Source organism: Simochromis diagramma, unplaced genomic scaffold (assembly GCF_900408965.1).
Source record: "Simochromis diagramma unplaced genomic scaffold, fSimDia1.1 OVJJ01000333.1, whole genome shotgun sequence".
Taxonomy (NCBI): domain Eukaryota; kingdom Metazoa; phylum Chordata; class Actinopteri; order Cichliformes; family Cichlidae; genus Simochromis; species Simochromis diagramma.
The window spans coordinates 532,773-547,659 of record NW_024386765.1 but is presented as its reverse complement, the minus strand read 5'-3'; the positions used below and the strand labels follow the sequence as shown (position 1 = coordinate 547,659).

The 14,887-nt window shown below is 44.8% G+C and overlaps 2 protein-coding genes across 2 annotated transcripts in view; both read right to left on the bottom strand.

The window, feature by feature from the left end:
* The window catches only part of si:ch211-212o1.2 (uncharacterized protein LOC492735 homolog), a 45,725-nt gene extending 38,568 nt beyond the window's left edge, over window positions 1–7,157 (bottom strand). Inside the window, exon 1 of the mRNA XM_040034856.1 lies at window positions 6,310–7,157. Coding sequence (XP_039890790.1) covers window positions 6,310–6,469 — 160 coding nt within the window. The 5' untranslated portion in view covers window positions 6,470–7,157. The remainder of the gene's footprint in view (window positions 1–6,309) is intronic.
* A 3,630-nt stretch (window positions 7,158–10,787) lies between these two features.
* Window positions 10,788–14,887, bottom strand: part of znf423 (zinc finger protein 423) — a 129,333-nt gene continuing 125,233 nt past the window's right edge. Inside the window, exon 22 of the mRNA XM_040034830.1 lies at window positions 10,788–11,745. Coding sequence (XP_039890764.1) covers window positions 11,716–11,745 — 30 coding nt within the window. The 3' untranslated portion in view covers window positions 10,788–11,715. The remainder of the gene's footprint in view (window positions 11,746–14,887) is intronic.

Below are 14,887 nucleotides of genomic sequence, written 5' to 3'. Positions count from 1 at the left end.
CAGGACCCCAAAAGCATGTGTGATCCTCTTAACCATCAATCAGTGCTACACTCAACAACAGCCACAGGCCAGTAAACACGGCCAGGTTCTCGATCAACATCATCCCTCCTACATCAGTGTCACCAAAATGTTATTACCGAACCGAATTTATGTACACGGCGCTCAAAAATCTGCCAAAAAATGTTTCAGTACGACTTTGCTACGCTACGAAGCCGCACCGCTCGACGGACTGTCGGAGCATTACGGCATCGTAGGCGGGAGCCTCGCGGAGTGACACCTACTGTGCTTCAACATAATATTACCGCATTGTGTGTGTATAACCTCTTTTTAAGTTGTGTGGATATTATACATGGTTATGCTGAGGGTATGTCGGCCAGTTTCCACTGGAAATGCCTTCTGGTTAAACTGTCAGCGAGGAATTTGCATTGCACTAATAAAGTTGAGGAGTTGTAAGGTATTTTTTCTCGTGTCAATTATATCGTCAGTTATATCGTTATCGCAAATTTTCAAATATATATCATGATAAATTATTTTGCCATACTGCCCTGCCCTTGTGTCCACTCCAGGTCAGGAAGAAGCTGCTGCTCCGAGTGGAGGAGTTTGGGTGGGAGTTTAGTCCAGAAGGGGAAGGACTGGGGCAGCGATGCTGAAGAGAGAGCTGTGTAGAGCTGTCAGCTTAGCTGTCCTACCCTCACCTATGAGCACCAGCTTTGTCTGCTGACCAAAAGCTATGTATATATATTTATTGAACTGGACCATCACCACCAATCACGGTGGGCTGCCTGGACAAACATGCCTGTTTTTTTTGTCCCAGTCCAGATCTGGATGCAGCCAATAATAAGAATGCTCATTTATCTGCATTTAGCCATTAAGATGTCTTCTGATCAGAATATTATACATGCGATTATTTAACAGCCTGTGTGTGATGTTCCGTTTACACACAGTATGCTAGCGATCACAAGTTAGTAAACATGGCAGACACACAATCATGTCAGTTGTTGCTCGTCCACTGGAGCTGTGATTTCTGAATCACACATCCACACAAACAGAAACCCAATTCTGGTCAAACATCTCTCGTACCTCACACCATCCATTTCTTTCCTAAATAACTTAAGTAATCTCTCGTCTGTGAGTGGCTGTGTGCAGGTAAACCCATCTGGTTACATTAATGTGTAATGTTTGTGTTGCCTGGCAACAGCAGGAAAGAAAAACCCAAATATCAGAGCTGAGACGTTATCTCACTAATGTAATTGCATTGAATAACAGATCCAATTCCACTAATGGGGAAGGTGACTCTGTTACTCACGGTGACTAAAAATAGGACGCCTGGTGTCCCCAGGTTCCAGCAAAGTCAGGGGTGATGGCTGATTTTAAATGAAAATGAACGTTTTAATAAATCTTGAGGAGCCTTTTCGGCGAGTTGCTCTGGGGCACAAACACGACAGGATTGCAAATATGAACCAAATTTACGTCACCAGGTATGTCACATGTGGAGATAGCGGTGCAAACCTTTTTTTCCTCTGATCATCATTCCTTTTTTTAGAAATTGTCAACAAGTTGCCAGCTTAGCTCGACCAGAGGCAATTAAAATGCTCAGTGAAGTGAGACGCAGGGCAGATGGTCAGGCAAAAAGTGGCACAAGCCAGCTTGATGCACAACTGGTAACACAGGTTGTCTTTGCTTAGGTCTGAGCCCCAGCGTGCCCACCCTCGTGCCAAAAGCAACGCATGTCCGCTGATGAAATAGCTCAATTTATCTTGTGCCTTAAATTGTTGCCATCTATTTCACCAATCAATAAACCGCAAAACATGGAAGTGTTGAGGAGGCTCAACATCCCACTGTGAAAACTGGGATTTAATTATTTCCATAAGACACATTTAACTACAATGAGCTACGTATTGATTGATGGTTTTTTAATGAAAGAAACAAATGCAGGAGGAGGGAAAATATTCAGGAAAACCACATCATATAAGAGCTGATGTCACAGGAGCTACACCTTGTTGTGATGGAGGTGTATGTTGTGATGGAGGTGTTTGTAGCCTGTCCCAACAGCGGTACTGGGATTTTCTCCCACAGGGTTCAGACTGCTCCTTGGTTTTATCCTGCCAGGCAGTTTTCTTTCCAGGTGCCTAATCAGACTTACCCGTCCTGGAAGACATAAGGTGAATTTAACCTCCTAGGACCTGCGTCCACATATGTGGACATCACAATTTGGGTTATTTAGACCAAAATACTCAATTTTGCTCTACAAGGGCCTGATATCCACTTAGGAGGACATTATGCTGCTACTGTTCTATCGAAATTTTAAATGAATATCCTCATATGTGGCTCTCATTTTTCTTAGAAACAAAAATCAGGTAAAAAAATTAATCTGATAATTCTTTGTTTTTACATTCATCAGGTCCCAATCAGCCCAAATATCAAAGAGAAATTAAAAATGCTGCTGTGGAAGAGTTCAGGTCTGAGGTGGTTAAACTAGCGGGCAACAAAGAAAGCCAGCCACACTCTGGGCCGAGGACTAGACTGGAGGACTACTCCTGCAGACTCTGTCACACACATCGATTTTGAACTGAACAACTTCACTAGACTGTAAAAACTTTACTCATTAATCCTGTGGCAGGAAGGGCTTCGTCCCCACGACTGTGCCGTATCACACTGTCCACAGCACACGGGCATACATGTTTACTAGGGGTGCAACGATACTCGTATCGATATTGAACCGTTCGATACAGTGCTTTCGGTTCGGTACGCATATGTATCGAACAATACAACATTTTTAATTTATTTTATCAACTTTCCTTCTGACGATGCTGTCTGTGTTGAGCGCTCAGTGAATCTGCGTTCGACTACTCCGCCTAGGCTGCACTGTCGAGCGCAGATCCACTGAGCTCAGCGCAAGCTAGCGAGACAGAAGCTAAGCTCGTTGCAACATGGCAAATTGAACCTCCCCCACCCTCATTCAGATCTGGCCTTTGGAACTACCCTGAAGGTAAGCGCGTCGTGGACTAAAGTAAAACAGTATGTCGGATGTGCCACGCAATGCTCAATTACATGGGTGGGAACTAGTGTGTTAGCGCAGTTAGCTCGTTAACATGTTGGCCGTCCAGCCCCACGCACGGGGCGATCGGCGGTAGCTCGTTAACAGATTTGCCGTGTTGTGGCGTTAACGTCATTTCAGATTAACGCTGACAGCACTAGTGTGAACATCCGACATCATCCCGAGTCATTCAGACAGCCGTTAGCACAGGATTCTCCTTATGGGGACCTGATATGTTTAATATGCTGCTGAGAATATAGCCCAGAAGAAGCGTATAGTAGAGCTTTTATTTTGAAAGAGCCATTTCTCTGTAATAAACTCTCTTTCCCAAAGATGAGGGATTTCTCCATCAGATAGATTTATTTTTATTACTTTGTTGTTTCAGCAACATTAAATTTAAAAACTGTACTTTTGAGTTAAAATATATATTTATAATTTTAATAAATGACAAATTAAAAAAGCTTGAACATTTTTTTTGTATCGAAAAAATATCGAACCGTGACACCAAAGTATCGAACCGAACCGTGAATTTTGTGTATCGTTGCACCCCTAATATTTACATGGTATAAAAACATCATATCACGATGTCATTGCTATACCATCGCCATGCTTTCCTGTTTCCACAGCAAGGAGACGAGCCCTGCATGGCCTCAGCCTCAGATGAAGATTTCATTCATAATAAGGGAGCTACTTCAATAACAGAGCCCAGTACTTTTGCTCCAGTTACAGGCCATGTGTAACCGAAGCAGTGCTCAGCTGTACTCCATGTGACAGGAAGAGCAAACTGTGGAGCGACTGATGCAGTTATATGATTGAAAAGCAGGGCTTTAAATGGCCAAAAGGCCAAGTTACTTTAGTCACTGTTAAATTAATGTGTTAAGCAATTCTTCTACATGGTTTATTGACAGGTTTTAGGGACAGCACTGCCTGGGCTGCTTTTGTGCGTTCGACCTATGCTGTGTTACTCCTATTGTCATGACAGGAGTTCATCGAAAAAGGAGGATGAAGAACGCCTATCGTTTACGTACCCTGATAAAGGCTGCACCCGTTCAGTGGCTTTTTCTATATCATCACAAATCATTATCACAAATGTTCTTGAAAGGCTACATCGCCCTCCCTTACTCCGCCCTGATAGCTGACTGTAAGGTTTCTTTGAACACAAGTACTTTACAAGAGTTGGAGAAAGAGCTGTGAGTACAGCGGCTTCATCCCCCTCCTGTTTAAACATGACGCCTATTAGAAACACGTTTGCTTAAAGGGAGGGTAAAGGAGCAAAAGTGCTGAAGTGAATTAAATGAGTAAGTATAAGATAAGTCCCCTTTGATTCAGGCCAAAACATGACGCCGTGTTGACGATGGTTACGCCTTTTAACGCTTCCATCCAGGTGTCAGCTCGTCCCTTCTTCTAAAATATTTTTCACCTTTATGGGGCGATCGTGGCTCAAGAGTTGGGAGTTCGCCTTGTAATTGGAAGGTTGCCGGTTCGAGCCCCGGCTTGGACAGTCTCAGTCGTTGTGACCTTGGGCGAGACGCTTCACCCGTTGCCTACTGGTGGTGGTCAGAGGGCCCGGTGGCGCCAGCGCCGGCAGCCTCGCCTCTGTCAGTGCGCCCCAGGGTGGCTACAATGTAGCTGCCATCACCAGTGTGTGAATGTGTGTGTGAATGGGTGGATGACTGGATGTGTAAAGCGCTATACAAATACAGGCCATTTACCATTTAGCAAAACAGAAAAACACAGAATGGGTTTGAAGGCCTGCATCACCACTCAGGCTGCACAATGTGTAATGTTGATAATACGTTTTTTCATCACAATCCACTGATTTTAGTGACAAAAGTGTTTTACTGTCACACAAACATAGCCCTACGTTTTCCATGTAGTGGGACACACCTGCTGATGCACAGATCTCTGCAGTAAAATAAATCAGTGCTCTACAAATAATGAATTTATCCATCTACTAAAAGCAGGAGATAAAGTTTTGCACCCCGCTCATTGTACCTGCATGATGCATGTGACTAAGTAGGAAAGTTTGACAGCCTTCTCTTTTCCCCAGTGTTTTGCGTACAGTGAAGTATCCCCACTCCTGTGTCCATTTTCCAGAAGTCTTCATCCCTCACCGTGTTTGCTGGACACTTATCGTTGGCCAGAGGGAATGCAGCTGCTTTGGTGATTTCAGTGCATCTGTGTGAGCTGGATGGACGTGCTGACGAGCTGCACTGGCTGATGTTGGACTTTTCACATTAGCAACCGCCGCAGTGTTTTTCTTGGCTTTAATGCATTTGTTGTACTGCAGTCAGTGGTGTGTAACTTAGTCGTGTTGCTTTGCAGACCCACAGCAATCTTTGCACATTATTTCATCTTGGTTGGTCACTTCCCATAAATCCAAAGTATTTCGAAACAACGGATGGCGATCTGCTTCAAGTTTCAAGTTCTTCACCTTTAGCTGTGATTTTTGTTTCGATGCTCTGTTGTGTATCCGTCTTATCTAGTCACCATCCAGGAAACTTTAAGCTGTCATTGGCACACGTCATTCGATCATGTTCGTTTAGTTGTGGGAAGCCTAAATGGTGACTGATTGTCCTAAAACTACCAGAATTGCCCTAGAGCTGGGAAATTGGGATTGTTTGATCACTCTTCACTTGCATGTACAAGCTTGTAATCATGGGGCAAGAAATGATGTGAGACAGACGGGAGGCCGGTCACTGACACCCACCTATCCGTGCAGGACATTTCACTTTGAAAGCATGGATAGGAACATACTCCCTGACTGAGTGGGCCTTCAGTAAGAAAATGTCTGAGGTTTGTTAACATGCATAAATGTCTCTGAGCGGATCAACGTGTGCACGAGCTTAACAGAGGCCTGAGACAGAGGTACACCTGCCCCTCTCCTGGGCTTCTTGAATCAAAGGTTGGCTTCCCTGCAACATATCTGAGTGAGACTGCTGACTGTGAGTGTCCTCCAGCAGACTTCAACCATGTGAGCATGGGGGGGTCAGTCAGCTGAAACCTGTGCCCCCCACCTTTAGACATTAGGCCTTCACAGTATGTTAATGCAATAATTCACTGTCTGCTGCAAGTCTTTGTAGTAATTACATACCGCTGTTAAGTTTGTTAACGGGACTGCCATCAAAATAGTGACCCTCACCACCACCACCATCATCCCCGCGTCTGTCAGCTCTGATGTCGCACTGTGGGCTGTTAGGCCTCCGCTGATGCACACAGACAGTAAGTCACACCAGCACTAACACCACCGAGGACGATAACGACGCTTTTACCTGGCGAGTACAGCCGTGCTAGCTGTCGGGCCCCGGCGTGCTGCGGTCCCCAGCGAGGCGCCGCGCTGCGTGCAGCCGCCCCATGCTCGTTGCCGTTCGGATCCTCCTCCGCCATGGACCGGTGCCTGATGTCGGTCTCGGAGAGTAGCGACGCCGCCATGACTCTCCCCGCTTTGGGCTTTCAGCTACAAGACATCCACCGTGGAGCTGTCCCGGGCGATAGTGTCACGGCCTCCGGCTGTCGCGGCGACCGAGCGGAGGAGGTAGGCTCAACCAATTGATGCTAGCTGGGATGTTACCGGAGCAGCCTCGTGCCACCCGGAAATACACACACGGACCTATTTCACGGGGCTGTACCCGCCTGCTGTGAACGTGCACCAAACGACAACCGGACGGTTAAATGTACCGCGGTTTAGTTCCAAGTGTTCTGATAAACAAACTTTATTTGTGCCTCCGCTGAAAAAAACAGGTCGTCAGCGTCAGGGACCGTCTGCGTTTGGCAGCGACGTCACAAAGTGAAAGTACGATCCGAGTACCTGCAGGTGCACAGGAGACTGTAGATCATGTATCTTTAAATATCCATACACACGTTTCTAATTGTTTTAACTGGTGTTGTAGCACTAATGATGGCGCAGTGGTTGTAAGGGTCCGGTGTCAGCATCTGTGGATGTGCTGGCTTCACCCGCAGTGTTAACATGTGCGCCTCGGGTCATTTATAAACTGGGTGTAAATGATCGCCTGTGTCTCTGTGTTAGCCCTGTGATGGACGGGTGGCCTGTCCTAGTGCAGGAACAAATACGGTAGTTTTAAGGTAACAATCAGCCAGACATTCAGGAGCTGGAGGACGAATAATAGGACAGATATAGAAATATGTTTGTTTGTTTTTCTTATGAAAAAAGAGTGGAAACGTGCGCGTGTGTGCAGCTATCTCAAAATGCCTCCTGTTACTTATTAGTTATTTCATATTATTTCTATTCACTTTAATTTAAAAACTAAAGTTTTTAAAAGCCTTTCCCGTTGGCATGTACTCGTCTCCCACCATCTGTGCTGTAATGGAATTCCCCCATTAGTTAATTAATGTCTGTGGTAATGGTAAAAAAAACACTGTGTGCAGTTAGTTTGGTTAGCTGACAAAAGGATAACATACATGTGGGCATACAAACCACATCCCAGTGAGTCTTTTAGAAGTAAAACTGAAAGTGTTCAAGGCTGCACAAGGCCAAACAGTTCAGGAACCAGGATGAGTGAGTGTGATCTCCAGTCCCTCAGTTCATCGCTGTATCCACAAATTCAGGTTAATACTGAACCGTGTAATTTTAAAAAAAGAACATATAAACGAGATGACGAAACATTACTGCCTTCTCTGGTCACAGACTTGATGAACAGTAATCAGGCACAATATTGTCTGACAGATCAATATTCTTTTTAGGAACACCGTGTCCTCGGGGATAAAGAGCATTTAGCTTGTTATCAGCATTACATGCTTAACTTGTGCATCACTGATGCTCAGTGATGCATACAGAGGTATATGCTTGTAGCCTATATTACAGCAGCATGACTCTGTAGCAACTGTGCCTGCACTCTTGACCTGTCACCAAGGGCGTTTTATCCTCAGATTAAATTTTTATTCTGTGCGTGATGTGCCTCACCTTTGGCCCTGGCTCTTCCCCTCTGACTGCACTAGGACATATTGTCACCTGATAAAATAACACATTGATTCGTGCCATATAAAAAGTGAGATGTGTCAATTCAGATTCTTTGTCAAATATACACTAATGAATCATTTTACATCAGCAGCCTGACAACTGTCATGATAATAAATACTAGTTAATCTATAGCACCAAATCATCAGCCAGTCACCTGTGAGCTACAACATGGCAGAGCTGCCTGTCACCTGACAAACAGGACATACATGACAATAAGAATAAAATGTGCAGCTGCTTCAGTGTTTCTGTCACTTTGTGCAGATCTTGACTCGTCAGTAATGTTTGTAGGGTGAGCGCATTTTTAAAACAATTTGTGCAAACTGCACTACAAGGTGGAATATTTGCACAATCATGTCTACCTCATGATATTTTGTCTCAAAAATTAACCCTATGAATACGTCAGTGCCATTAGAATGAAATTATTGTGTCACCAACATTTTAACGTTAGACATATGATTCTAACAGCCTCTGTAAACTAATATCCTGGCTGCTCGAGGCTGCCGTTTTCTGACAGTTTCAATCAAAATTAGAAACGCTGCTCTGAGACTGAGAGAACTAACAGTGCTGCCTGCTGTGCAGTTAGTTTCCCAAACACGTTATTCATGGTTACATACAGTTTTAGGCTGATGTGGGCCAAAGCCTAGCACAGCCTGTAACGTTATTGTGACACATTTTATGAGTGAACTTGGCTTTAAGTGACTCACAGGTTTCTTTGAAAAACACTTTCTTATATCCAGGTTCTTCCTCTTTGCTGCCGTCCTCCTCTCCTCCTCGCAGCGCAGGTTTGCCGCTGCTGAAACTAAACAGAGCTCCCTGAAAGGCTCAGCCAATCACATTGGCCATATTTGTCACATGACTAGGACTCCAGTAGAAGCAATTTAACTCTTTCTGCTCCGCTGGGTGAATGAGACGCTGACGGATCGTTTTTTTCTTTCTATCGGGTTTGATTTTCTTTACTCAAAGAGATCAAATTATTGGTGGGGACAATTCAATAATCGCTGGATATTGGTGGGGACATGTCCCTTCCGTCCATGCCATATCTACGCCCTTGCTTGTCACCCATTGGATTATTTCTGGAGACATTTTTAATGCTGGCTTCAAGTGCAGTTATTCTAAGAAGGAAACAAAACTGTGCAAAGTTTATGAAACGTTACTGCATTACTAATATCAACTAGAAGTGAAAAAATGATGAACCTCTCACTCCTTTATATTTTGCATCCAAACAGCCGTACCTCATATTCAGTCCTCGTGCTGGATTTTTGTTTGTTTAGAGCATAAAAAGGCCGTTAATTGAAAGGATGAACCAGTGTTGTGTCTTCACATAACAACATTAGGCACGTTGTTTCTAGTGCCCTGGTGCAAAAACACATGGAAAAATCTGAAAAGATGCAAAAGACAACAGACTGACAGGCATAAAATAGAAGTGTTGCACCAACAAGGTGATTCCCAAAGAACTATTAGCTAAACACCTGCTATATCTCAGCGTGATGTGCAGTTTGCCCTTCAAAAAATATGAACGACCTGGACAGTTGGAGGAAAAAGAAGAAGTGGCATGTCTAAGCGAATATTTGCACCAGGTGAACAATATCTGAAAGTCATGAGAGAAAATTCAGCAAAGACCTGACGTGGATTCAGAGAGACGCATCTGGCCCTTCAGCTGATCCATCTCCTCTTCATCAGAAATGGTCTCAGTGGGAGGGTGGCTGTGAAGAAGCCATCCATAAGGAAGGAGCACACAAAGGCTGAGGTGTGCCAAATTACACAAGAGCCAGGCTGAAACTCGGTGGCTGCAGATCTTATGGAGTAATTCATCTGTGTTCAAAATATTGGAGGGAGGGGATCATCAGAGAACTATAACTGTGGGTGTCAGCGGAGGATCGTGCGTGGTTTGGGGCTGATGTTGGGGAAGTTGTTTGAATGACCAATGCAGAAAAGTGCAGCCAGATTTTGATCCATCATGCAACACCATGTGGAAAGAATCTAAATATTTTAGCACAACAATGATCCCAAACAGAGTATATTTACATGTGTGCTTCCCCATGTTTCAGTACAAATATAAAGAAATGAGGGGCAACTCAAGACTTTTGCACAGTGCTACATGATTTCAACACACATCAATTCCATTGTAAAAAGTCACTGTGGGTCAGCAGAGGGAAAGCTTGATGAAAGCAGCTGTGTTAAACTGTCAGTGCAGCCGGTACGAGGTGCAGAGTGAACGGCTCCACGGCCCTTTTTGAACGGAGCCTTCGGCCTCGTTGTCCCATTCTTTCAGCCCACACGCACTGCATGCTCGAGACACACACTGCATGCTCGAGTCACACACTGCATGCTCGAGTCACGCACACCAAACCACAATATCCGTACCTGGTCATCACCAGTGAGACGTGTATGATTCTCAGCCGTGTCAGGCTAATTATCTTACAATGCGCACTGCTGCTGTTGATAAGTGTGGTTATCATAAACCTCGTTCTTGTGTGCGTGACCTTAGATGAAACTCGACACAGATGGTCCACTGTGCCTTTTTTCAAACAGATCTATTCACAGAGGATTGTTGCCAGGTGTGATCAGTCCAGCTATCACCTTGTGCCTGAGCATAACGATAAAGGCCGTCACATTCTTTTGGTTCAGATTCAGATTATGCCGTAGTCGCTTGTCTTTGTGCGCCGAGCCGAATGGCTGCATCGTTTCCAGCGCAGTTCTTGGTCACTCTCTGTGTCGCAATATCAGCAAATACGGCACCCAAACAAACTCATAAATCACATCACACAGCAATTCTTTATTTGTCATTTATTTATTCCTTTCATCTTTTTTCTGTACTAGATTATTGCAATCTGGTTAATTCACATTCAAAAAGCAGTCGTTGACCAGACGCATTGAAATCGATGATATTTATTTTTTTACAATAACCATTATAGGCCCCATAGAGACTGGAAAACCCAATCCAAAAAAAGAAACATCTGTATGGTTTTCTGCACTTTATTTTTGTTTTCATGTCTTTTTGTTTTCATAGTAATTACAAAAAGGAAAAATATATATAACAATAATCATAAAAAGGATCGTTTTAGGTAGCGGTTTAGGAATATTACGACTGGCAAACAATCACAACACAGCACAAGTACCTACTTACTGCAAGAAATGAAAGGTACAAAAATGAAAACAAAAGCAAAGAAGCGCATATGGAAAAGGAAAAATCAAAGAAAACGGCACCTATGAAGTCGAATACAATAAGCGACCGAGGGGACGAGAACGTCTACAGTCTATGAAAAAACAAAACAAAAAAATCCCAAAACAAAGGCTGTTTTCTTGCTTTTTTCCTTTCTATTCATTAAAAAATAAAATAAATTGCATGACCTGGGGAGTGATTGGTGGGAGGGGGGAGACGGGGAGGACGAAGAAGCTGGTGGGGGTTTTGGCGGGACAATAAAAAATACTGCACGTACAATACCTTGGTTCTCTTTCCTTCAGCTAGCGCTCACTGCTTTCCTCACCCACTTTTTCCTTTCTTTATTTAATAGCATATCCCATTAATATTCCTTTCCCCCGCTGCTCCTAATAGCCGCGCCCAGTGGCGCGATCGTTAGAGTTTTACATGTGAGTAGCAAATGACACTTTGATTGGCTGTGATGTGGAGATGGGGGTCCCCCGCCGGCTCTGGGTCGGGGGCCCCGGCTGAGCTGCGAGATCCTGCCGAGCCTCGGTCTCACTGCGCGTGCTGACTCAGTGTGTGGTTCTGCAGGGAGAGGGCGAGAGGGAGAGATAGGGAGAAAAAGTGAGAACACATGATGAGAGAAATAATGGGCTACATGAGCGGAGTGCTTTCCACTTGCCCCCCCACCCAATAATAGAGCAGAAACACAGCCGCCTCCCACAGCACAGACAGCGAGGCCTCCTCGCTCCTCCATACGTAGGCTGACGAAAGACGAGAACGGGAGAGAAACGACTCTGCGACGTACCGGTCGGTGCAGCGCAGAGCCTCACGTGTGCTAACGGGAAAACAACCGAGGGAAAAGAAAAATGGCAGTTTGAAAGCAATTTAAACACCAAGCTCAACACGCGGCTCTGCCAACAATAGAGCAACAACAGATCCGACATTTTTGCAGATGCAATAGAAAGTCCGTAGGACCAACTCAAGACCGTGTAGTGTTTGCAGCGCCCCGGTTTGTTTGTCAGGGCCTTGAAACCCTCGTAGCTTTTCATTTTACAGAAAGTGTCGCCATGACTCAGAGACACGTTCACATCAAAACATCATCACAGTGCAAAAAGAAAAATACACTTTTTTTCAAAATGAAAATTCACACCAGCTCAAAGAGAGACCGAAGACGTGACCTCGAGGTAAAAACGGAGACGATGGAGACGATGGACTGAGGCTGAGCAGCATGACGGTGGATGTACGGCACAGTTTATCTTAATGGAAAACTAGATGCACACGTAAAGTTAAGCTGGAGCGCGCACAACTCTCACTGGGGATGTTAAACACACACAGAAACATGCTTTGTGTTCTCGTGAACATGAACACACACATACAGAGTCCGTCCTCCGTTCCATATCAGAGACAAACTGAACCCCTGATAATCTGGATTTGCCAGTTTTGGAATTTAGCATAACATCTAGAGCTGGGGAGTTACTGTGTGTGTGTGTGTGTGTGTGTGTGTGTGTGTGTGTGTGTGTGTGTGTGTGTGTGTGTGTGTGTGTGTGTGTGGGGAGATGACTGGAAAGATCTTTTTGGAAATGAGTGCGTGTATCAGAGAAAATTCCACTAGGATTTTTTCCTCCTCCTCATTTTCCCTGGATGTTACCGCTTTCTCCCTGTGAAATTTTCTCTCTCTCACACACACACACACACACACACACACACACACACACACACACACACACAAACATACAATTCCCAGTGAGATCTTCCCAATCAACGCCCCCACCCTTCGCCACCACTAAAAGCAGCTTTCTCAGATTAATCGTTGTGTCTCACAGATAGGCCCCACTATGGAGAGAAAAAAAGGACAAAAAAGAGGAGGGGATGGGGGGGGTGAAGGGAACAGCGAGGCGAGGATGAGGATGGGGACAGAAATGTGAAGGATTATACGTGCTTTGGGGTTGATAAATACTTATTTGTCATTCTATGGCCCTTATCTTGCTGCGCATGTTTTGTTGAGCCCTTTGGTGTGTGTGTGTGTGTGTGTGTGTGTGTGTGTGTGTGTGTGTGTGTGTGTGTGTGTGAGAGAGAGGCTATGTGTGTGCTGTACGACTGTGTATGTGCGTTTAAGAGTCTCTGTCACTCGGCTTTAGAGGCCAAGCTACCCTGTCCAGAGCAAAGCAAAGGGTATTAATGCCCTACACTGGAGAGCCTTCCACACACACACACACACACACACACACACACACACACACACACACACACACACACACACACACACACACTACCACATGCAGGGTTTCACAGAAATGGATGAGCATATGAGGAATATAACGAACGGGACAGTGAAAAACAAGTGTGTGTGTGTGTGTGTGTGTGTGTGTGTGTGTGTGTGTGTGTGTGTGTGTGTGTGTGTGTGTGTGAAGGACTCTCTAGTGAGGAGGGAGAGCTCACTGGGAGCCACTGACCCCATTATGATAGAGAAACCCTCCTCTCTCTCTCTCTCTCTCTCCGCCCAACTACTGCGGCTCACTGTCGGCCTCGCTCGTCCTCTGCTGGCTGCATTTCCTCTTCCCACCAGAAGAGGTCAGGCTAACTCCTCTTTACATGACAGAGAGGAGAATTTGTCCACTGCTCATGTGTCCAGTGTTCACTTGTTCATTTCCAAAAGGACCGTGCAGATCTGGTTTTTGTCTCATATATCAGGCCGTATATGAGACATTAAAAAGGGGAGTGGAGACGAGGAAGAAAAGTAAATATGATCCGGTTGTAGGAGGATCAAAACTAGGAACAAGGAAAGCAGAATGGAACTAAAGAGGAAAAGAGAGAGTGTTTTCCCTCAGGTTCTTTGGGTCCAACTGCTGCTGTATTGATTTGTAGATGGAGAAACAGATGAAAAGGAAGGACAGAGGACGAGGAGGGAGGAACAGAGGGAGGGAGGCTGCGGTCGCTCCCCAGAGGGCCTCACGGCGCTGCAAAGGACTGCTGGAAATAGACCAAAGGAGAGGAGCAAGGAAAGGAGGAAAGAAAAGAGAGGGAGGCATCAGGGAGGAAGGAAATGACAGTCTGACACGCTTCGTACGACACACTCCCCGACAACTCCTCTTCATTTACACAGTAGTCAGGGGCTTGCTATCGATTATGCAGCCCTGTAATCAATCAGTGTGTGTGTGTGTGTGTGTCACAGTGTGAGATCTGCTCTACAGCAGAGTAATTGAAATATTCCACAGAAAGAGGGTGACAGAGGAAGGTGCGAGTGGAGAGAATGAGGATGTTTGAAGTTTATTTAAGAATTTACAAAGAAACTCCACCTGTGTTACTTTCAGAATAAAAGCTTTTCAGCAAAGTGAACAGAGTTTGTCCCCTAAATTTTAGGAACGTTTTAAAGTGAAACAGCTGAACCGACATTTGTAGTCACAGTAATTTATAATATTTTAATTATGATAAAAAAAAAAGTGTTTTAAACTGAGGAAACAAGGACGGCATAAAGAAAAGCAAAAGTCTGTCGTTATGTAGAAGTTTTTAAGCTGCTTTTTTACTTTTTGGTGTATTTTACTGCAAATTTCCTGAAAGGTTTGATTTAAAATGTGAATTCAGAATTTTATTTGATCTTTTAACCGAGGACATTGGAGACGTAGCAAGAACCCAGACGGGCCCAGTCGATACACAGGACTGTCAAACTGCTTAGAGAGAGCGAGGCCAAAGCCTGCAGAGCCACGGGCCCGGGGGAAATATGGCC